The 24,155-nt window shown below is 41.7% G+C and overlaps 1 protein-coding gene across 1 annotated transcript in view; it reads right to left on the bottom strand.

Annotated features, from left to right (window-relative positions):
- The window catches only part of cadm3 (cell adhesion molecule 3), a 98,797-nt gene that overhangs the window by 29,834 nt on the left and 44,808 nt on the right, over positions 1-24,155 (bottom strand). The window contains exons 4-5 of the mRNA XM_073491799.1: positions 9,226-9,378; positions 1,757-1,894 (exon numbers count right to left, since the gene is read on the bottom strand). Coding sequence (XP_073347900.1) covers positions 1,757-1,894; positions 9,226-9,378 — 291 coding nt within the window. The remainder of the gene's footprint in view (positions 1-1,756; positions 1,895-9,225; positions 9,379-24,155) is intronic.

The raw sequence follows: 24,155 nt of genomic DNA, 5'->3' as shown, positions 1-24,155 counted from the left end.
TTTAAAAAGCAACAATCTCCAGACTCCTCTCTCCCTCTGTCTCCTGTTTTTAGTTCAGCTGTAACAAAAAGACCAGATAATCTGTCCTCAGGCAGGCTGCTCTCCCATTCCTCCTTCTCTTTGTAGCTGCAGTCCATTCTTTCGATTCATTTCAATCCATAATTATAGCAAACACGAACACTGCCAAGGCACCAGGATACAAGCCGGGCATTTTTGCATTACAAAGCCTGAGAGTAGCATTTTCACATCAATAAATCATTATCATATTATATCATCATATTATATTAGTATAATTACTGTAGAAAAGGCCGTTGCATAGAAGATCTACCAGTCTGAGCACTGCAGTGTACACACTGTAGATTTGGCGGGACATCTGCTGGACAGCTCTACAAACAGACAGAGGGCGCTGTTCTTCTAGTACAAACAGAGCCTAAAGCTTATAGAGTTTCTGGTAATGGCAGATGGTGGAAGGAACGACAGGGCGACAGAAACAACGCTTCCAACATGTTTGTTCTGCTCGGTAAAGCTAAACAGAAAACCTTTGACTGATGAAGCAACAAGAAGCAGGGGGCTTTACGGGAAACATGGTAGTAATTTGGAGAAACGCAACCACTGCCAATACCAGTGATGTGAGTCACGGGCTGCCAATCGTCTCCTTGATTCTCAGTTTGTCTGTAAGGGGAAAGCCGGTTAATTTGTCCGCTTGTAGCATCGTCGCCGCGCTCTCGCTCTCTGCCTCTTTCTTTATCTTCCGCTCTCATTTCTCCCGTTTATCTGTAACAAAAGACCAGCCGGTCTGACCTCATGCAAAGCCTCCTCTATCTCTGTTTCTCTGTTCGACCTCATCCCTTCATCCTCTCCTCCACCCTGCCTTTTATTGCTGGATTCTGTCGTTATCCCCGGTTAGATCCGACCCACGCTATCTCTCGCTTTCTGTTGTGTCACTCCCAGTTGCAGATGTGTTGCAGCTCAACGGATGATACACACACACTTGCACAAATAAACTCGGCATCACGCAGAATACAACAAAAGCAAACACGTACACAGTTCCTGGATACATGCAAAGGCACCAATGTGCAGGATCAGGACATGAAGGAATGATGGGAAAAAAGGGCACAAACGCACTCGCAGCATGTTTCCGCACTCACACACGCAGGCAGTATGCTCCTGCGCTCGCACACGCACACGCACATATGCTCTTGCGCTTGCACACACACACATATGCAGGCACAGGTTTAGGACACACAGAGAGACAGCAGGCAACGTGGCAAGGACACAATACGCACACAGCATGATCACACACACACACACACACACACACACACACACACAAGCTACCTTCTCACACACAAATGCGCATACATGTGGGATAGGCACACAAATTCCCACAAGTGGGAGTACAAAGATGCACACTTGGAAATCCACACACAGACACACACACACACTGATTACTGCAGGATCACACAAACACATATTGTTAACCCGCAGAAAAACACATGTACACAAGCACAAACCACATCCTCGCATTCCTATGGAGTATCTTTGCAGCCACACACACACACACACACACTGCCCTACACACATAACACATAACCACACCCTTGCGCTTCCTTACCACACACACAGCGTCCAGCGTGACTACAAGCCAGAGTACAACAACAGACACGTCCATCGCACTTTTTCTGACCCCACAACACACAAACACAGTCACAAACACACCCTCAAAGCGTCAACACACACTGGCTGAGTATCTCACCTTCCAACTCCTGGTCTCCTCGGTACCAGTGCAGCTTGGCGGGGGGTTTGCTGCCAGTACTGGTGCAGGTCAGGGTGACCTCGCCCCCCTCCGTCACTGGATTCTCAAAGCCTGAGATCTGAGGTTTACCGGGCACACCTGGGGGGGGAGGAGAGACGGAGAGAGTCACAGAGTTGGCAAGAGAGGAAGAAAACTTTCATGCTGCGGGGGGCTCACCTTGCAGCCAGAAAAAAGCAAAAGTTCAGGGCTGATGGCTGAGCTTCTAACAAGTACTGCAGCCCTTCTGCAAAGTTGTTGGGTATCGAATTGGGGTATTAATTTGGTCAATTCTGAAAGCTCTGGTGAAAACCAGCTCGGAGAAAAATAATGATGCAGGCTAGCAACGATTCGCCCCAGAAGTGGTTCAGAGTCATTGCACAGCAGCTCAAATATCTGTGAAGCTTCTGTATACCCTGACCTTCCAGAAGCATCAGAGCTACTGTCTCTCCATCAACGTCCATTAGGGAAGAGGCACAAGAACATTTTTATGTTTTGCTGAAAACTGATCGCTTAAAGCTGTGCAAATAATGACTACTGCGTCTCAGAGGCAAAGATGGATGTAGCTTAATGGTGTTACAGCTCCAGAACAACTCTTAGGGAGGAGGTTTGGTTGTGAGTTTAACACTACAGAATCCGTTTTTTCTCACCAAAAATCAGCCACAATCTATTGTGATTATGACACCACCTTTTTCTAACTCTAACCAAGGAGCTGGTGTGCTTAAACCACATCTCATGCATTGTGGTGGCAGATCAGAAAACAGTCATCTGAACAATTTGTATTGGATTTTGAAAACAGTGTCTTCAAAACATCCTGACGACAAGATAACTGTATAAAAACTCTTATTTTGTCATTAAGGGAAAAGGACTTGTTAGACTGTGAGGTATAAAGAACAACAGGTTGCCTGTGATGTTCATATAAAAGTAGGAAAAAAAGAATAATGCATATTAAATACAGAATAGTCAAATGGAAGTGCTGTGCTTGTCGTTCTTTTTGATTATTCACTACATTAAAGATTCAGCAGCAAGTATTTAGGCCAAAACATGAGTTGAGTGCACTGTGCCTTATTCCTTGTAAAAATTAGGAAATCTCCATCCAGCAATTGTAATTATTTTCATGTACGGTAACAATGACGACTCCGCGACTGTTTCTTGATGCAGAAACACTACATTTTACAACAACACTGATGAACTATTGTGGCTCGGTTATTTCTTGCAGATACCAGATCTGCTTATTGTAATAAGGTCAGTATCAGATGCAATATCAAGTGTTTTATAAATCTATCAATGTATGAGGTGCTCATCGTAATACATACTATTTCATGGGGAAATTCCATAATAGACTCTTACTGCGTCTTTAATTCTGAGTGCATATCAGTATCATGATGAGTAGGATAACTGAAAATGCTGACCACATTTTTAGTAAGACTTGAAAACATGACAGAAGTGTTCAGAAGCTGAATATAGCAACAAAATTACTCCCGAAATAAATTGATAAAATCCTTCATTAAAGGCACATTATGTAATTTCTTCCGCTTGGAGTCCCTCAATTTAGACAATGAAGACAAAGGTCATAGTTTGAGGACGTTGTGAAGTAGTGTTGGATGATGGGAGATGTTCTCTTCGCTGTAAAACAACCACCATTAGTGATGAAAATCTATCTGACATGACTCTGGCAGAAATGTTCCCAGATGAGGTAAGGTATTAAAGTTTCATCCAGGTGACATTTAGTCAGATTGTTGACTTGCTTCTTCCTTCTCTGACATATCATCTGATGTGTACCTGGAAGTCATAGTGACAGGTGACTAAATGAAAGAAAGTAAAATTATGGATTTCTCTGGGTTTGGAAATTGTTGGAAACATTTGGGATATGAGTACAGAACTCAACAAAATATATAACAAGGGTCTAGTTGCTTTTAATATGGAAATGTTACACATTAACGTATCATTCCATCTGTACTTATGCCACATATAAAGTATTCCAACATATGCAGTAAAGGCCAAGAAGGAAAGGTAATGATGAACATGGAAATGCAATTAATTCAATGTGGAGAAATTAATGCGTTATCACTTCAAAATCAGCAGCATGAGGTCGGCATTAAGTCTGACGGCTGTGGCATTTCCACAATTCAAATCAGTCTGGTAAATAATATTGTGTAACTGTTCATTATCAGTACTTCAGGTCAGTTCAAAATGTCAAGAAAATTAAATTTTACAGGGATTATTAAACACGACTCCCAGAATTCATTAGTCAAAAGCCAAGATGGGAGTTAGAATGACTCCCTCAGACTAAATGGCTTTTTGAGGGGACACTGGTGCCTTGTGTGATCGTCTGCAAGACAAACTGAGGGAGACAGAGGGAAGAAATGACCCAATGGTCAGACTGGATGTGAGCCACCAGGATTCACCCTGGCCAAACCAAAATTTCATGATACATCTTCCTTTCCCACGTGTGTTCTTCCAGATTTCGGTCAAAATAAGAAAACATTTTTGCTTAATTACTATTCTAACTGTGAAGTGAAAACAACACAAGCAGGAGAAGGAATGTACACACCCACTCTGCCAAATATTTTAGATTCAACTCCACCATCACCGTCAAAAGGCAAGAGTGGAGAGAATGAAACTTTCCTCTTCGTCCTCCATCTGGAACCATTGTGGGCGGCACTTTTCTCCAAGTCTTGGTGGAGATTACTGTCATTCCGCTTTTGAAAGTAATGAATGTTCTGTTTGCCGTCTACCGCATCCCTCCGCCACATACCAAGGGAGGAGAGAGAAAGTGATGGACAGAAAAGCCCCTTCTACAAAGAGAGCCCACAAACTGCTGTAAAGAAGATCCCTCATTACGCTGGCTTTGATTTTTTTATACTGAACCAAACATTGCCGGTGTTACACTAAATTCTGTGACCCATCAGATTTTGTGACTGAACATTTGATGTCTATGGTAAGATAGATAGGCACAGTCTCTCTCCCTCCAGTGTCCCTAATGGGACCTTATTTTGGAAAACGTATGTATGGTGGTTAATGGCGATGGTTTGAATCGTGCCATCAAGCTCAAGTATGATGTTTCTCAATTCAAAAGATCATTTTGAGAAAGTTGCAGTTTGTTGTAAAGATGGGGTTAGTTTTGTTTGAAGCCACTCAGTGAACTCAGTGACATCTTCTCGTTCAACATACGTCACCAATGCCCACATAGCCATCGCCTCAAAACAGAATAAGTATTGAAGGAGACCTATTATGCTTTTTCATTTTCTTACTTTCCTTCAGTGTTGTATAGATTCTTGTGCATGTACAAGATTGTAAAAGTTAAAAAGGTCAAAGTCCAGTAGTTCCTACAGAAAACACTGCTCCTGAAATGCATCATCAGCAGTCTCGGCTATAATTCTGCGACTTTGTGACATCACTTGTCAAACATTTGCTTAAGTAATGCTCAGCGGCTAGTTTGGCACGTAACAATTGATTTAGCACAGCTGCTCTGTTGTTGTTTGCAGTGCTGGGTCAGGCGTGTGTGAGCTGACCAATCAGAGAGGACTGGGTATTCAGGAGGAGGGCACTGGACAGTGTGAGAAAACTCATTTTTTTGAACAGTAAAGCATGTAAACCTATCCAACAGTAACCAGAAATAAAATCATGAACCTGAAAAGTTGCAAAGGAGAGTAAGTGAGTTCTGAGTGTGTGACCACCATTATAAAGTTTCTGTTGAGGGTTTTGGTGAGCATTAAACAAGACAGCATTACTAACATGACCGTAGTCTTTGTAATGAAGTACTTTCACAGTTTTATACTTGATTAGTTTTATGACAAACTGTGACTTTGTCAAGTTGAAAAATTGTCTTTTTAATTGACAAACATTTGATATGTAATTAATGGCACAATTCAAACCTGACCAAAAAGTTATTTGTCTCTTGTCATTAACTACAGTGCATGTTTTTCTGAATTAAGGTCTCATGGTGGTCCACTGGAAGGGGAAGGATTGCTTAAATATAACCCTAACCCTAACCTTAACCAAAAACCCTAATCAGGTCACAGACTGTGATGGGGCACAGAATACGGTGACACACTGGCATAATGTGCAATTTTCAGATAGCAAAATGAGGCGTGACATGTAACACAACAGCACATCTAACAGCGCGTGTCCCATCTTGCCGTCTCACCTTTGCGCACAGATGTTGATTCAGCTGTGTAACTACCTCTGCCACCAGTCTAAAGGTTTGTACAATTTAAACTGAAACTGCAAGGTGGAATAACATCCTGACCTTGAACTGGTTGTGTATAAGGGGCCGAAGTGAAATGGAGAGGTAGAGCTGAAAGAGTAGAAGCTGAGCGGGAGTCAGTGCGAATGGCAGAGATGGTGACGGGAGGAGACGTCAGGAAAGTTTTTGTACCAGTTATTGAAACTGTTGACATTTCTCCAGCCAGAAAGTTTGTGAAATATAACAAGTAGGCAGGATAGATACTAGATAGACAAGATAGACAAGATAGATTAGATAGATAGATAGATAGATAGATAGATAGATAGATAGATAGATGGATGGATGGATGGATGGATGGATGGATGGATGGATGGATGGATGGATGGATGGATGGATAGATAGATAGATAGATAGATAGATAGATAGATAGATAGATAGATAGATAGACAGATAGATAGATAGATAGATTTGTCCACCACCTGCTAATAGGCAAACAGTGGACACGGAGGTACCATTATGAAGTGCTCTGAACTATCCAAGGTATAGATCAAAAAAATAAAAATGTGGTCAATTTTTAATGTAGCAGTATTTGATGTAGTGCACTGTGTGCGGAAGCTCTCTGCCAGTAAAGTAGCATTGAATATTAATGAGGGTATAATACTGCACATATAGAATTGGTTAGAGAAGCCCTGTCGAGACCCTTCCCTCTACAAGGAGAAGAAAAGAGAATAAAGCCATTATAAATTATTCTCTGCTTAGCTCAGGGGAGAGCAGAGCCAGCGTGCCACACATTTTACACCAAGAGGCACACAAGCATTTAGAACTGACCACACTCAGCAGTAATGCGCTGATGTGTGTTTGTGTGTGCATCTGTCAAATGGCTGCACATGTCTAAACAAGAATGAATCACACACATACACACACACAAGCGCTGCGGTGCCAAAACTGGATATCTTTGGCCGATGTTCCCAGAGGGGTCTGTGCGTTTTAAACATTTTACCATACATTTTTAATGGTTTGGCTCCCTCTCAGGGGTCATGAAATATTTATTGAACGCAGAATACAGTGTCACAGCTGTCAATTACAGCGAAAAAAAGAATGCTTGAATCACAATTACTGCAAATTTGGAAGAAATATGGAGGAGTGGTTCTCATGTTAATTTGAATTTAAAGAGCCAAACTAGACCCGCCTTCACCCTTGCTCTGACACACACAGTCCCCTCCCCCACTTACACACATACACAAACATCACATTAACATTTCAGGCGCTCTGCTCATTCTGCTGTCCAGAGCAGCTATATTGAATTCTTTTCTTTGCAGCTCTGCCAAAGCATTTGGATAAATATCATCAAAATGTTTTATTATCAGATGCTCCCACAGATGTTGATTGACTATCCCCGAATTTGAGGGACAACCCCGTGGCCTTCCAGTCACACAGGACAGCCGTCGAAACATAAGCCACTCCTGCCCCGCCTTAAATTTCACAACTTCATCTTATCTTGTTTCCATTAAGTTCATTCTCCGAGGGAATAAGGCAGACATTTTCTGTGCTTGGTTTTCCACCAGCAATTTTTTTTATTGGTATTAAATTAGAAAAGCTGAGAGAAAACGGCAAATACTCAAATCCTCAATTCCAGTGAAAACGTATTATTCGTCCACATCAGAAGGTGTGCCAAATTAAGGGATAGAAGCTCATTTGTTGAGTAAATGTAGATGCAGGTTTTTCATTATCAACTTGAAGAATAACTTTCATTACACAGCAATTGCAAAGAAAATAATAAAAGTGGACTTGGATGCCCTGAAATATTGGCCGTAAATCTGCCTGCCACAACCCTCCCAGGAATATCCAACCAGCTGTCTCTCCCATGTATACAGTAAGTCTCCATTGCGGTTGCATCGCCATTAGTTAGTGCATTACAGTTTTGCCAAGCACTCTGCTTTGTTCTTGTCTTCAAGTGAAACCATGAAATATGTCCAGAATTAGCTGACACCGAAGAACAATAACAACTCGACTCATAAAAATCAATACTTGAAAGACTGTTTGTGGGGGTCCAAAGCCGATTAGGCCAATATCTAATCAATAAACAGGTCCAACCACTGCTGACAGGATGGCCGCAATTTATTGCCGGCTGCGAGGAAGCATCACACATATAACATCGATCACAAGGATGATGAGTGGAGCTGGTTTATCTCCACACAAGAGTTATATGAGGTCATAACCTCGTAAAAGGTTAGCGCTCTGAGGAAGGATCTGGATCAAACTGGATAAGGGCGTCACAAGGAACACTATGGAATCATGACATTTCCACAAGTGATTGTTGTGGCAGCTTTACCCACACTACAGACTAAATGTGGGAATATCTCCGCTTTGACACATTGATCGACAGGTGCTGTGCTGATCGACATTCTCTTCTAATCTGTCTTTCATATGTCCTCTAACTTCATGGAACTGCTATATGACCAGTACTTTGCCTCATGCCAACAGGCAGACTCTTTTAGCATGTCACACTTACAAGAGACATCCACAGGGTCATACTTCATTGTGCTCTGAGAGAGGGTAAACTCTGCAGGGTAGGTCAGACTAACACAATGCCACAGCAGTGCATCAAGGTGAATTCGAGACACTTTTTCCAACACTTTCTTGGTGTCCTCTGAAACTGGCGAGCAGGCATTTGTTGTAAAATTGTTATTAACAGCGTGACAGCCGAGGAGAAAATAAGAAAAGATGCCAAAAGCTTCGAATCATCCATTCAAATTTGTCATAATCCTACAGGTTTCGGGAGAGAAATGAAGATAGACTGCAGTGGAACTGATTTGTACAGCCGTCAATCAGTCTCAAAGAAGACATGCCGGAGTACGAACACAAGGAGGGTAAGAATGCCACTCCGCACCATTTGGCCTCAGCAAGAACAAAGACGACATTTTGAGAAAAGCCTAAATAGGAAATTGATATCAGAAGAAACCTTAGGATTGGCCTCAAAGAGAGGGATCCATCTTGAAGGACAGAGAGGAAATAGAAAGGTATTAAAAAAATATGTTCTCCTTCTCTCAGAAATCGAGAAACCCTATTTAACACAGCTGTTAGACATGCACATGACTCACTTTTATTTCCAGGGTTTATTTTAAGGTCTGGAAAAAGTTGCAACCTCCGTTTTTGGCAACATCGAGACAACAGATTTTCCCCCCCGATATGCACATGGTGCGAATGTGTGCTGTGTGTGTGTGTGTGTGTGTGTGTGACCCACCTAGCACAGTGACTGTGGCTCGGGCGGTGCGGACTGGCATGGTGAAGATGGAGCAGGTGTACTCGCCCTCGTCGGACAGCTGCACTTCGGCGATGGTGATGGAAAGCTCGGTGGATGTCGAGCGGTGCAGCTGGATGCGGGTATCTCTCAGTGCTGAAGGTGAAAGAGGAACAGGATATCAATAATCAGAAATGTGCATTTGTAATTATTCTGCTTTATGAAATATTAAGGAGAAAAAGCTGTACAAGGTCTGCCTTTTAAATTATTAATAGCTGATTCTAAGTATTATGTTATTTTTTGGCTTGTAAACTTATATAACTTTAACACAGCAATTAATTGTGTTTTCTCTCACTGCAAGGGCTGTGTAATAGTTCTCACATGTTTCTTGTTCTACTAAAGAAGAAGCGAAAGGAAGGAGGAGGTAGAGGAGGCAGAGAAGAGGAGAAGAGAATGAGGTAGAAGCGACAGAAATAATGTACTGATAGGGGGAAGAAAGAGTAAAAAATGGGAGAAAAGTAGAGGAGTCTGAGGAGGTACAGTAGGAGAAGAAATGTGGCAGATTGGGGCAGACTGAAAAAAGGAAGTGAAGAGGGAAAACAAGAGGATGTAAGGGTGAAGAAAAGGGAAGTGAGGTGACAGAGACATGGGAAGTGAGAATGCCGAGGAGGGTGGTGAAAAAAGTGGGGTGAAGATGGGAGGAAGATGAGAGACAGGAAGGTCAAAAGAGGCAGGACAGTAGGGAGGATGGGGAGAGTCAATGTGGCAGAGGTGAAGGAGGAAGATGTAGAAAGGATGGCAAGAAGGAAGGATTGGAAGAGGGAGAAACGGAGTTAAAGAGGGAAAGGGTGAGAGTTAAGTAAAGTAAAAATGTGAGCATAAGGATGGAAAGAAAAGAAGTAGATGGGTGAGAGAGTGAAAGGGGTGAATTTGAAAGTAGGGACATAAACAATGAAAAGAAAAGGAGAAGTAGAGTTAGTGAGAAGAATAAGAGAGGCAGGAAGAGAGGAAGAAAGCATGTAAAGGAGGGCGAGAAAGGATGGGAGAGCAGAGTAAGAGGCAAAGTAAGAAAGATGATGAGCAGAATTTAAATCATGGGAAAGAGAAAGGTAAAATGGAAAGGAGGAGGAGAGAGGGAGGGGGAGAGGTGTTTAGAGAGAAAATGATGTAAGAGGCAGCGTGAGGAGGAAGAGGAGGAGGAGGAGAAAGCGGAGTGAGGAAGATGAGGTGAGAGAGGAGCAAAAAATAGCAGAGATGTGAGTGCGAACAAGGCAAAGAAAGACAAAGAGGGGAGTAAAAGAGATGCAAAATGAGCACGAGAGACGAAAGAAAGTGCAAGAGCGAGAGAAAAAAAACAGAAAATAAAACAGAGGAAGCATAAATAGCAAGAAGAAGAAGAAGGGAGAGGCAGTGAGGGATGGGTGGGGGAGGAAGGAGGAGGACGAGGAGGAGGAGGAAGAGGAAGACGAGGGAGGCAGGAGGGAACATAAGAGAGACATAAATGGCTTTGTCATCAATGAGAAATCCAGCCATGAAAGAGTGAGAGAGAGCACAAGCGACCAAGATAGATGATGATGATGAAATGCTACGAAATAACCGCTCGTTTCTGTGATAGCATTGACCTCTACGGTGTTTGTGCTGTGTGATTGCTGTCTGTCTCCCCGCCTTTCTATCTGCCTGTCTATCTAGATGCCTATCCGTCTATCTCTCTGTCTCAATAAAGGGTTTTCAGCTTTGTTCTCTGGCGCCATCACGCAGAGTTGACTCCCCCACAAATAATGACTTAATATATAACAAGCAGACAGAACAGCAACAGAAAGCTGATACCTGCAAAAACAACCGTGGGTTGAGTAAAGTGAAAAGTCCGATGGAAGTTGTTTTAAGTTGCTGTAGCACAATTTTTGTCTCATTCCTAGTCTCAACTGTGAAATACAAGGTGAAGTTTGAGAAAACTCAGTTAAACTATGTCAGTTGTGCTAGAAGGTGACGTAGGCACGGAGAAGGTTTCTGAAAGGTCTGACATGGCACAAATGTATAAGGAATCGGTGCAGGTCAGCAGCTGTGAAACAGACAAAGCGGCCCTTTAAAACTCCCACAGGGACACGTCCCTTTGATGTTTCACAGCAATTTTGAAGATGTTCAAAGCACAAACCGGCTCCGATGTCACCCATTGGTGTGTTGTTTTTTTTGGAGCCAGAAGTGACCACGCTTTGGACGAGAGGGTGGAGCTGGGGTAGATATCCTGATCGGATCTGATTGGTGGTTGCTTGTCAATCACAGTGTAGCCACGCCCTAAAGCACACCCCGCTTTATTGTCTATTTTACCCTAAATGGAACCATAATTTCGAAATAAACATCACTCTGTATTGAAGAAGACTTGACACTAGTGATTGAAACCATAAACTCATTAGGAAACTGTTTACTGAAGCAATAAATCAAGTGAGAAGTAGGGTCATTTTCTCATGAGCTTGAGCATGAACAATTCAACCAGTGGAGTCGCCCCCCTGCTGGCCATTAGAAAGAAAGCAGGTTTAAGGCACTTCTGCATTGGCTTCACTTTTCAGACCCATATCTTATACAGTCAAAGATTCTTACTTAGTGGCAATGGTTGTGGTCAAAGTTAAGTTTAAGTTGTAGTTTTGGTGTATATGGTTTTGTTTCCAACAATATAACCTTCGTCAGCACCTGTTTCCCTCATGAAATAACAGAGACAATCAGAAAAAAGACCATCCTGCTAAGAGGCAAGCTTACTTACATGATTATTTCATCAGTTTCTTTTAAATTCAAGTTTTAATTTCCAACATTCACTGACATTTTCAAAATAAAAGGTCTTGAGCATTTGGAAGTTTGTAGTTTTGTTTTGTCAATTATTTTCTCATTTCTTATTATGACTCTGAAATGTAGAAAACAGAGATTCATTCCTCGTTTTCCAAACAGGGAACAAGTTGACATTGATTTTTCGAGGTTGCCAAAGCAACACTTTCATCATGACGTAGGCCAAACCACTTGAAAGCAAAGAGTGCATTTTGCAAAATATGAACACAGTAGTTTAATTTGAAGGAAGAAACAGTTGTTGTTCAGAAATGAAGCTGACTGTCTACAGCCAAGTATCTCAGGTAGGGCTGCCTTAAATGTACCAACTGGGAAAAGAAGCTAACAGCTCCTGGTCGATGTTGAAGTGTGCTCTGTTGCACCTGTAACCACACACACCAGTGCACTGACCACACCCCATGTACTCGACTGCTTCACTGCGTCCTTTGGTGTTTAGTGTAATTTTTCCCTGAGAATCTTAAGAAAAGACTATTGCGTGGGCGAGTCCAATTATGTGAGTGTGAACAGTATGTGTGTTATGTCTTTCTTTCATATCTTATTGTTTATTTGCATTTGTCAGTACTGAGCCACATCTGAGTCTGTTTGTCTACTCATCTCTTTGTCTTTCTTTCAGTCTCACTATCATCTCCCTGTCTCTCCATTTCCCCATCTGTCTGCTCCCCTGTCTATCTCTATCGCACCCCCATGAGATCACACACACACACACGCACAAACTTGTGCGTTCACACACACACACACTTCTGTTTCTCTTGATATTTTTCAGTTATTTCATCCAACACTACTTTATCTTCATGCCTTATCACTAAGCAAGGTCACTGCATTTGTCTTCATGAGCTACCCTCCCTGTGTGGGTGTGTGTGTGGGTGTGTGTGGCATGCGGTCACTCACACAAACACAGACACACACACACACTTATCCATGCCCTCTGGACCCCGCGCTCAACTATCAGTCTCCCTAATTCCCTTCCCCTCATCTCTCCTCAATCTCCCCGCTTTCCCTCACTCTTGTTCCTCTTCGTCTTTCTCTCTTTCATCTCACCCATTTCTAATCTTTTCTGACTCCAGGCCTCCCTCTCTTTTTTTTGTTATTTCTTTTTTTCATTATAAACAATGTATATTGTTTGCGAGTACAGGTGTGATGGATTTTCCGAAAACGCTATGATATCTAGTTATGGGGGCATATCGATCCAGGAGGCCCCTGAAAATTGTACATGTGCGCTGTTTAGCCTGCGACGTGGGCAACATAAATAGTCTGCCAATAGGTCACACTCTGCCGTTTGGCCCTACGTTTCTTTGGCGAAGGGATGTAATGAATGTCTTAGTATGGAGATAAATTGGATTAATGGATGAAGGCTCTGTGTGTGTGTGTGTGTGTGTGTGTGTGTGTGTGTGTGTGTGTGGTAGGGTAGGGTAGGGTTAGTGCTTGTTATTTTCTCATAGAACATGTTAGGTGACTGACATTTGGAGCATGTCCAAGGCTTGGATAGAAATGAAACTCGAAACATCGAAGCATTAGAGTTCACAACTTCGGACATTTTTAGAAGTTTCTAAACCAATTGAAGTTCGTATTGGAGTTCACATTTCCTACTTTTTAAAAGTAGAAAAAACAACACCAGCCTGCCCTTTTTGAGCAGGCAAACAGGCTGCTTAAAATGAAACTCTCATGGTTGAATTATTGGTACAAAAGATGAGCAACTGCACAAGAAAATATGTGGATTTTAGATTAAATTCTGGCCATCAACCATAACAATAGACCATTATTGAATCGCTCTCTCCCTTTTCCTGTAAAGGCATAAAAATACTGACGGTAATAAAAAAGGAAATCTCTGGTTCTTCAATAAAAAGTCAAAATCACAAGCCAGTGTACATACAAACTTAAAGAAGATAAGCTATCTCCCAAGAAGCAATTTGGCGAAAAACAACCAGTCATCAAGCTGAAAATTCAGCTATATGCACCAGTATAGCAGTCGGTAGAAGCTTGATTAAACATACAGCTGTTTTCATCAGTTCGCTTTCAGATTCTGGGTCGATTTTGGATTAATTCGGTATGATATAATGGTGTTTTTTGTTTCTACTTGTAATAACGGGGCTTTTTAAATTTGCTAAAGTTTGCTGAAGTTGCTGTTTTGTGCCTCTGACTGTGGTGTGCTTCTCCATGGCAACATCAGCTGAGGGTGTCGCAGTGTTTGGAGCCATCTGCTAATCAGACAGAAAAAAGTTGCAATTATTTAAGTGCTTTCAGAAATAGTAGCTGTCTCTTGTTCAGCAGCCAAATTTCCAATGTCATTCAGAGTTGTTTAGCAGAGAACTGTGTCTTTTTAAAAGCACAGGTGTGAGTTATTTATGACTGATTAATGGTAACACATAACTTTGGAGCTGTTTTAATGCAACATGCTGTCTTATCTTAATTTTGTTGCTGAATCCCCAAATGGTATCTGGGGAAAAATGTTCAAAATCATTCTTCTGCTTCCCAAACTTTTGGTGAGACATACAATTATGAACTCAGGAAAGTCAATAACAAACTAGATGTATAATTAAATGTAAATTTTTTTACTTTTACAAGTAAATGTTCATGCTTCAGAGAGGCATGCTGCTGTGGAAAAAGGTAGAACTGGTGCATAAAGACAGTGGTGGAATGTAACTACGTTCATTTACTCAGGTTCTGTACTTTTGAGGTACTTGCACTTAAGTGCTTGCATTTTCTGCTACGTTTTACTTCCCCTCCACTACATTTTTGAGGCAAATTTTGTTCTTTGTGTCCACTACTTTACTACTTAGTAGTTCTTCTTTATTTAGTAGTCTGTTCACCTTGCTGAACTCATCCTCAACACTCCACTGTCTTGGGTCGGTTAGTCCGGTCGGCCACCGTTGGTATTCGATGAGTTAATATCAGAAACTCCAGATCTATTCGTATGACTTTTCAATACTTTCAATAACACTGCATAAAGATAGCAGAGTGAAGAACACAGCAACACTTGAGGCTCAAGTAAGCCACCCATCCCCATCAGAAAAAAGACAATATACTGTAGGTTGGCTTTGAAAGCAGCTTATGACGACACATGTTTACGTTCCCTGTTTGACTGCGACCTCTAGTGACTGAAGTAATTATTACATCTGCAAAGGAGGAAGTGAGGAGAAGTAGTTTAAAGAGCAAAAAAGTCTGTATAGGGAGGAGGTCGGGGACGGACGGTGGAGTTTAACAAGCACAGGACTTTCATTCAGGAGACCGCTGTGTGTTTAGAGTGACACCAACTGCGTTACAAAACCCTAACCCTAACTAACAAAGTTATTTTAAGACAATACACAATATTTTCCCAAACCTAACCAAGTACTTTTGTTGCCTAAACCAAACCAAACTGTGAGCTCACAACGAAGGTCGAGTTCGTCCATTGCTGGTGCAGTGTTGTTTTGAGAACAGTGATACTGTAAATGTTGTTTTGGGACACACTGGCAATCGACCTACATGCTCCACTTGCAGACAAAGGTGCACTGGCTGGAATGGCAGTGGTTCATTCCCAGCAGCACTATGGTGTCGTTACATTATCAAGGACTCTGTTGTGTTTCCATGTTGTTGTCACAGAGAATAAAATGTGAATTTTCAGTGAGAATAAAGACGTCTGCAAACAGCCTCTTCTTCCTCTTTGCAGCTCAATGTGTGAGCATATGTGCGAGTGTGAGGGGTTTCTAAGTGGTGTCAGGAGGGCTTTGAGCTGAGAAGATGGAGCATTTGTGCTTGTTGATTACATAGCAAGTACAGGGTCTGCTTATCGTTGTACAAAGCTTTTTGTACATCAGTGTTTGAAAGTGTGTTTGCACGTCTCCTTTGCTTGTGTGTGTGCGTGTTCGGTCAGACAGCGGTTTTTGTCTGCAGCTCAAACTCGAGACCCGATACTCCCCAAAGGTCCAACTGTTGATCTGGTCACAGCAGCTATTTTCGCCTACTCGTCTCCATCCTCCACCTCCTTCCCCCTACCCCTCCCTCAATCTTTCTCATGCTCTTTCAACTTCAAACATTCAGGTTGAGGGGAATTTCTCTCACAACACATACCGAGTGCACATACATATATTCCTTTTTCATCTGCCTCCTGCCTCCTCATGCCTTTCCAGCCAAGTTTCCACTCTGACGAAAACTCTCAAATTCAAATTCGCTTTATTGGAACGATAGGGGGAGAAACCTGTGTTGCCGAAGCAAAGTAAATCAGTTACAGACCAATATTTTCACATTTCTGTCTCTATCCACCTCCCAGCTTCTGTATCTCTTCATCTCCCTCTTCGCCTCAGCTTGAATCTGCATTCACCTCCCTCCTTCCTCCCTCTCAGTCCATTTTCCTTCCGATCCAACTGTCTTTCTCCTTTCCTGCCTTGTTCTTCTCTCTTTCTTCTTCTGTCTCCCCCACCTTTCCTCCTCTCATCACTCAGCTTTCTCTCTCTCTCTCTCATTTTGTTTTACATTTTAGGCATTTAGCTGACACTCACATCCAAAGCGACTGCCTCTCTTCTTCCTTCTCTCCCTCTCTCTCTCCCACACATGTCGCCTCCATCCTCCCATCTGTTTTCTGAATATTCTCTCCAGCTCCCTAATTATCCGTCCTTTCCGACAGCTGATCTGGGTTCAGTGACCGCTGGCTTCCCTTGATCATACCGTTCCCACTGATCTGAGAGTGTCAATTGATCCTGGATCAGTGCGCCAACTATGAAACGCTTGATAAACACACACCTCTGTCGGTTTTATCCACCTTCCCCTCCGCCTCTTTCTCCCTCTCAATCCACTCGTCTCTCTTTCCCAACCTTCAGACAGAATTAAAAAAGAATCATTTAGAGGCGGTAGCCCAAATTTATGCAAAATCAACGGAAGAAGGCAAACAGAGTGATGATGAACCAAACTTTGCCCACGGTGGTGCAAATTGAAGCAAGGAGGCATTAGTTCCAGTTGAAACTTGAGAGAGAAATGTTCCCAACGGTGTATCAGCTTCAAGCAACATGCCAATGAAATCCTGCCATGTAGTATTTACAGCAGTGAAAAATGTCCATTGGGGATTTCTGGCAAATAACACTGACCGATGACACATCCTAAGAGCTAGATTACCTAGAGAAGACACAGCTCGTGCTGGCTGCTCAGTTTGCTGCAAAGGGATTAGAAAGGAAGCACAACAGAGTAAAATGTATAATGCTGAAGCATAGCTTATTTTCTCATCTTTTCCTCACCTTTATAGTGAAAAGAAGTCAAGGAAGCAATTATCATAATGGCTGTCACTATCAGCCCGCTGCTTTCAGCTGCTTCTGGGTGTCTGCGTGCCACCACATTAACTTTGCTGCTCATTTTTTTAAGTCAAAGGATCAGACTAATGCAAAGTAAAGTGGGGAATATATTCACCCTTCTCTCTGATGTCTCTTGATGTCCTGTAGTGCTTTGATTTTGATTGCCTTTGTTTGCCGGTGTGGTATGTCAGGTTCATCCTCGCTTGTACAAATGGCTAGTATAAAGGAAAAGTTTGACATTTTGGGAAAATGCCCTTCTGTGCTTTGTTGTCGGGAGTTAGATAAGAAGATCGATAACACTCTCGCATCTGTCCATTAGATCTGAGGCTGGAGCCAGGAGAGGGTTAGCTTAGCTTAGAATAAAGACTGGAGACAAGAGGACACAGCTACCATGCTTCAGTCTATACAGTAAGTGAGAGAGCAGTGACTTTTGAGGTGTAATATGTGGGAATTGTCGAATCCACACATACTGTAAGGGGGCAGCATAGAACCAGAGAAACTGCTAACTCCAGCTAACTCCAGCTAACCCCAGCTGCTGTTAGACAGTTAGGTCAGTTAGCAGTGCAGCTAACGGTCCTGACTTGGCTCTCAGAGCGGTTAAATGCGACAGGACAGGCCTGGGCTTGCCGGTTAGCATGCTAACTTAAGTAGATATCTCAGCAACACAGTGCAATTTTCTCTTTGACATAACGTCAAAACTGTTATTTCTACATATTCTGTTGATAATTTTAGCACATTTTTGAATGCTTTAAACTTAAATTCTTACATATTGCACCAAGCTGGGGTTACTACTGTTGGAGAATGAAGTCTAAAACACTGCAGTTTAGCTCTTTCCTGTCTTTATGCTAAGCTAAGCTAACCAACTGCTAGTTGCTAAGTGCGATTTTCTCATCTAATTCTCAATGAGAAAGCACATAAGTGTATTTCCTAGTGCCAAACTATACTCTTTTAAGGATGGGACTATGGACTCAAGAACGAAACACAATTAGAAGAAGAGACAGAAAAATTCACACCTGTTCTAGTGATGTGCTGGCTGGCAGGTAAACATCAGATGAAAGAGAAGAGACAGACACAGTCACAAATGTTTTGCAGTCTGCTACAAATCAACATTTCAGCATGAAGAATGCAATAATTCCTGAAATGTTGATTCATTGAAATAAAAATAAAAGATTGCATCAGGTATGGTTGTCTCCTCCTTCGTCTGAGGAAGAAAATGAGAGTGTGGAGCGATAACAATTAGACTAATATAGTATAACCATATGCGCGTCTGTACTGTTTTATGTCTGGTTTATTGATTTATCTTTCTGCGGGTGAGAAGCAAAAGGCCAATTTCTGAATCACACAGGGAATGTTTTTCTTATATTTACTTCATTAACCTCGAAAATAAATTGGATTTTTTAACTTTGAATTCTTTGTTTCCCTGTCCCTTTCATCTCCCCGCACTTGTCTTCTATTACATGTGATTATTTTAAGGACACATGGAAAAAAAATATAGAGTTCAGATGATACAAAGAGAAAAAGTAGAAAAAGCTTTCTTTCATGTGCTAGATTTCAAAAGTCTCTCCCGCAGTCTCTCAGTCTTGTGATGGCTGTTGTTAATACATTCTCCAGAGAGCCTTCCCAGACACCAAGAAAACTTTGACTGATGCGATGTGGATCAATAGTTTTTCAGAAAATGTCAAAAAACATTTCACGCCCTGCATTTGGAGTACAGTCTCGCACTGTGTTTGGAGCCGTCATTGTCAGTTTGTGTCGCTCTCTGAGAGGCTGAGTGTGGATCTCACCATCAATTTCAATATTTTCTGTGCTCGTTTCACTTAAGTCTGCTTAACACTTATGTGCTCATGAAATGATTTACAAGATACAGTCATTTTCACCACATTTAAAGTCTGCCTACTCAATATCCTCCCACCAGACAAGCGTTTCCCCGTCCACCGTGGTTTGTAAATCACCGGAGATCCATCACCTTGTTAAATTGTACAGAGGCAGATAGCCCATCTGATGTCTGCTGATGTGCTTTTATGGAAAGGAAAGAAGCCGCACATGACAAATAAATAAAATTATAGGCAGGATGAAAGTAAATATACAGATTTTTTTCCCCCTGGTGAGGAAATGTGTTTGCAAACCTCCAGTTGTGAGTATTTGCACTGCATGTCTACTTTCATTGTCTGCATACTATGTAGAATAAGCATATGAAGCGCACATTTCTCTGTGGGAGCCATGGGTGGCTGATCTCATGCATTTTTATTGATTGAACAGAACAAAAAATATATATACAACATGGTCCTTGAAGGAAGAGAAATAATGGATGTGTTATGTGGCAGGGACACAGCTGGAAATATAGTTTCACATTGGACTGCCATGATAACCTTGGCTCTAACCCATCATGAATCATACAAACAGGTTTGTGAGTGTGTTTTCCCAAAAGATTTTATTTTTTAATCAAGAGCCGACCAACCAAAACAAATATCTTCATTCATCCTTATTTCTCCGGCTGAAAGTTAATCGTTAGCTTACAAGAGAATATAAAGCATCCAATTTGTGCTACTGTCTCATAATCTGTCACACTGGAGGAAAGTAATTTTTATATTATTGCATCTACATCATGTAATATGCATTTCAGAGTTTGGGCTCACTTTATGAAATTGTTTTGGGATGACTTTGGTGTGAGAATTTGACCTCACTTGCAGTGCACACCCCACCTCTGTCCTGCTGTTGTGTAGATTACCAGGATGTAAGTCAATTATGTGACATCAGGCCATTTTTCACTACAAATAAACAAATAGATCTAAAGCACATAGAATGATGTTGGCTCACATTTAAAGTTTTGGTTTAATATAGCTGGACCATTAGTTGTTTGCTAATGGGCTCGTAAATTAATTAGCAACATTTCTCAATTGCATAGAATAGAATAAATTACAACTTTATCGTCTGGAAAATTGTCTTTAACTCAGCAAAACATATACCCAGATGGAGAGCGGGTAAATGAGCAGATTACTTCATTAGATCAACAGAAGATGAATCAGCAACTGTTTTAATAATTGTTTCGGTCTCGTTCAAGCTAAATGTGATTATTTTCCATCTTCGGACTAAGAAGACATTGTGTCGTGATGGACATTTTTAACTATTTTCTGATATCTCAGGGACAAAACGACTAATCAAGAAAATAATCAGGTCGCCAAATGAACATCAGAGCGTCCCCCAGAGGTCAGAGTCTCAAAATGAAGAACAAAGCATGAGAATTGTCTGTCAGGCTTCATCTCTTTTGCTGACACTTACTCAGCCTCGTCTGTGGTTTCCTCATTATTTTCCTGTCCGTGCAAACTATTCTAGCGAGCTCATGAGCTCAAACAGAGTTTTGTAAACTCATTTCAAGACTTACTGGCTCACTCTGACACTGTTGTGTCTCCTAAGAAGAAACTCAGACAGTCCGCATAGATGTTCTGCATTAATACCAGCTTTAGGCAAGTTGTTTTGGATGAGAGCACCGGCTAAAAGCCAGATATGTAAATGTGATGTCCTTATTTGTTCCCATTTCTTTGTCTTGATTTCGGTGTTTGGGTTTCTCCGCGTGTCTTTATCTCCCTCATGTCCATCTCTTTGTCTAGATGTCTCCCTGTCTTTGTCGCTGTCTCCTGGTAGTCTCACATTTATGTAGGAACCCATCTGTTTTCATGCTTTCCTCGCCGTCTAATCTCTTCTATTAGCAGCTTTTTTCTCCTCTCTTCTCATCCATCCACCCATCCACTCCCACACGTCCCCTCCAGGGTATATTCGGTTCCTTAAAAGGGTCTTAAAATAAATTATCTAGAATTAAGGCCTTAAAATGTATTAAAATATCCTGTATTGGCTTCAGCTATCAGATCATTTGTTTTTCACCATGGAATGACAGGTTCCTTTGCTCTAAATGTTCACGCTCAGATTAATACAGGACAGGATTAGCTGTACATGTATTTTGTCATTGTATCTGCTTTAATAAACACAACTGGGCTTTGTGTCCCTTAACAATTAATTTCCTGTTTTGCTTTATCTTTATCTGGGCAGTTGTAGTTGCAGAACTCTCATTAGCTCTGCTCCACTGGAACCAGGCTGGTTACTTTTTATTTTTTTATTTTTTTTAGTCTTTCTATTCACTTCTTTGTAGCTTTAAAAAGGTCTGTTAAATGTGCCCACACCATGCTCGCCCCTCTGTGTGTCTGTCTCTCTATACAAAGCAGGGTCCATTTAAACTGGTATCAATGGCTTTCGGTGCCTGACTAATGATTTAAGTCAGTTTGAGCTTTCAGTCTACCATAGAGTTAAACTGATGTGACCCTGATTATGCAGCAACAACACTTCGTATATCACAGCTTTGATTTCTCTTCATTTTTCACATTATTTGAGAGTCAGAACTTCTTCAAAATTAAACCCAAGGTCTCTTTCCTTGTATCCACTGCATCATTTTTACATTCTCACTTCTCTAGTCTTCATAATGTGATGTCTACCACTCTGTCTTTATACTCTCCGTCAATTTTCATCATTGCGTCCCTCCCTGTCTCCCCCATTCTCTGATCTTCCACTCTGCAGTACAGCGACCATCACTGTGAGGAGTTGTCACTCATGATTTTCTTCTTCTTCTTCTATCTCTCATCACACTGTTCGTCCATCCCTCTCCCTCCCACCCATCCGTTTTTGTCGAGCCTCAACTCTCTACAGCCTGGTGCATGCTGTGCAGTGTTGGACTGTGATGGTGAGGAGTCCTGATTTTCTCTCTTCAATCAACTCTCTTATTTCTTTTCCCTTTTCTGTTCCTGTTCTAGTATATCCTGCTTTTTATCCTTATTCTCACCCCCCCCCAGCATCTTGCTGTATCAGCTCTGAAGCACTCTGTCGGGGCTTTGGAGTTCGGGCCAACTGCATAGACAACTCGCTGCTCCGCCTCGATCTATCATTTCCAAAGTGGAGCGTTGAGGAATTTCTAGTCACTATTTTTCCTCCTTCCTGCTTCATTTTTTAGATCCCACCTGTCTTTTATTTTTATTTTTTCTCAATCTGCCTGCCATCCCTTCATCTTTCACTTCTTGGCTGGAAAATTACAGTAAACTATCAAATAAGTGTGTTTTTTGTCAAATTTCAGTCACATGTGGGTGATAGCGAAGCTCCGTTTAAAGGAGCAGAGCAACTTCAAAAACAACAAATCATATTAAAAAAAGCTTTGGAAACTGTTCCATTGAAATTACCATGAAATTTGTGTGACTCTGACACATGTTTGTTTGAATCATAACCATGATCTGTGCCTCAAATCAAAGCTTCACTAATTAATATTCTTGTTTTGCCAATAGATCAAATGGTTTGTGATGTAAAAGGATTTGAATCCACAGAGATTTGCTCACATTAGAAAATTGTTTTGGTGAATGTGTTAACAAACAATTTCCTATTTGCTCAACCAGGAAAAACATCAGCAATCATCTGGAGTCGGGTTTCTGTCCAACTGACAACACTTCCAAAATTCACTCTTCTTTAGCTCTATTAAGCTTTAGCTAAATGCTAGCTAGCTTTAACTCTGTCTTTGGTTTGGTGCTGGGCAGGTATAAATTGAAAATAGAATAGAGAACAGAAAGAGAAGAGAAAATACAGACACTGTACTTTGGTATTTGACGACCTGGTAATGAGACTCAACAATCAGCTTCAGAAGACTCGCCTCCTGCACCTTTAAGTCATTTCCGTGCCTATAGGTAACCACAGTTAAAGCAACATTATGCAGAAATTGGCATGTTGTGCGATTTGGTGCCCCCCACAGATTTTGAGTGCAACAACACTATTGTAAATACAAATCCCAGGTCTGTAACAGTCTGTCAGATGTAATGTAGGTGCTAACTACAAACAAAACTCATTACATCATAACAATGTTATCTGTTGAAAACTTGTATGTTGAAGTAAACATGTATGTAACGCTGTGATCCTACCCTCTAACTGAAGTTACATAGTGCAGAAACAAGTGATGGGGGGCGGAGAGGCTGAGACAGAGACACCATTCACCCTATTACAAGACACCGTGGCATCAACATGACTTTGAAGCTGTTATTTTAAGGTAAAATGTTGCATAATGTTGCTGGACTCTTGACACTGTATCGTATATTGATGTCTCGTTTGAGTCCAAAACGTTGTCTTTTACGTCTCCTTTCTTCATTCTCTGCTATACTCTTCTACACTCCTTTCTCCCTCTCAGTCTTGTGTCATCAGTGCATACCTCCATCCCTCCTCTATCTTTCTATCTCTTCTCTCCCCTCTTCTTTCTCTTTCCATCTGCAGGGCTTTAAAGATAATACATAGTTGAGGGGATACATTCTGAGCTCTCCTCGTCTTCCTCTCCCCTCCCTGTCTCTAGACTCTCTGCCTCCCAGAGTACAGCATCTGCTGTGCATGTTGGTCCACTGCAGTGGGGTGGTTTTCTGCTTCATCTCACTTCCCCCTCATCCTCCTCCTATTTTCTCCTTTTCCTCCTCCTGCTCCTCCAATACTCTTCTCAATTTCCACCAAAGTAGAGGTCAGCCTTTAAGTGTTCTATCACTGCAGAGAAGAGCCTCACTTTCTACCTCTCTCCTCTCCACTGTGGTTGAAGCTCCATCTGGAGTAAAGACTTGCTGATCTCTCCATTTGTCCTTCCCCACCTCACTCTGTCATTCTCTCTCACCGCTCTGTTTTTCCAAATTGTCAGTTGCAAAAATTTGGCCCTCTGCAATGAAAACTTCTCGGCCTGTATCCGTCCATCCTCTCGCCATTCATAACTCCATCTCTCTGTCACTTCACTTCTGCTGTTAAGTGTTCTCCCTCTCTCTCTTTCTTTCTCTCTAATTCTCCAAC

Source organism: Pagrus major, chromosome 21 (genome assembly GCF_040436345.1).
Source record: "Pagrus major chromosome 21, Pma_NU_1.0".
NCBI classification, from domain to species: Eukaryota; Metazoa; Chordata; class Actinopteri; order Spariformes; family Sparidae; genus Pagrus; species Pagrus major.
Note: the sequence above shows the minus strand (reverse complement) of the source record. Positions and strands in the feature narration are given on the sequence as shown.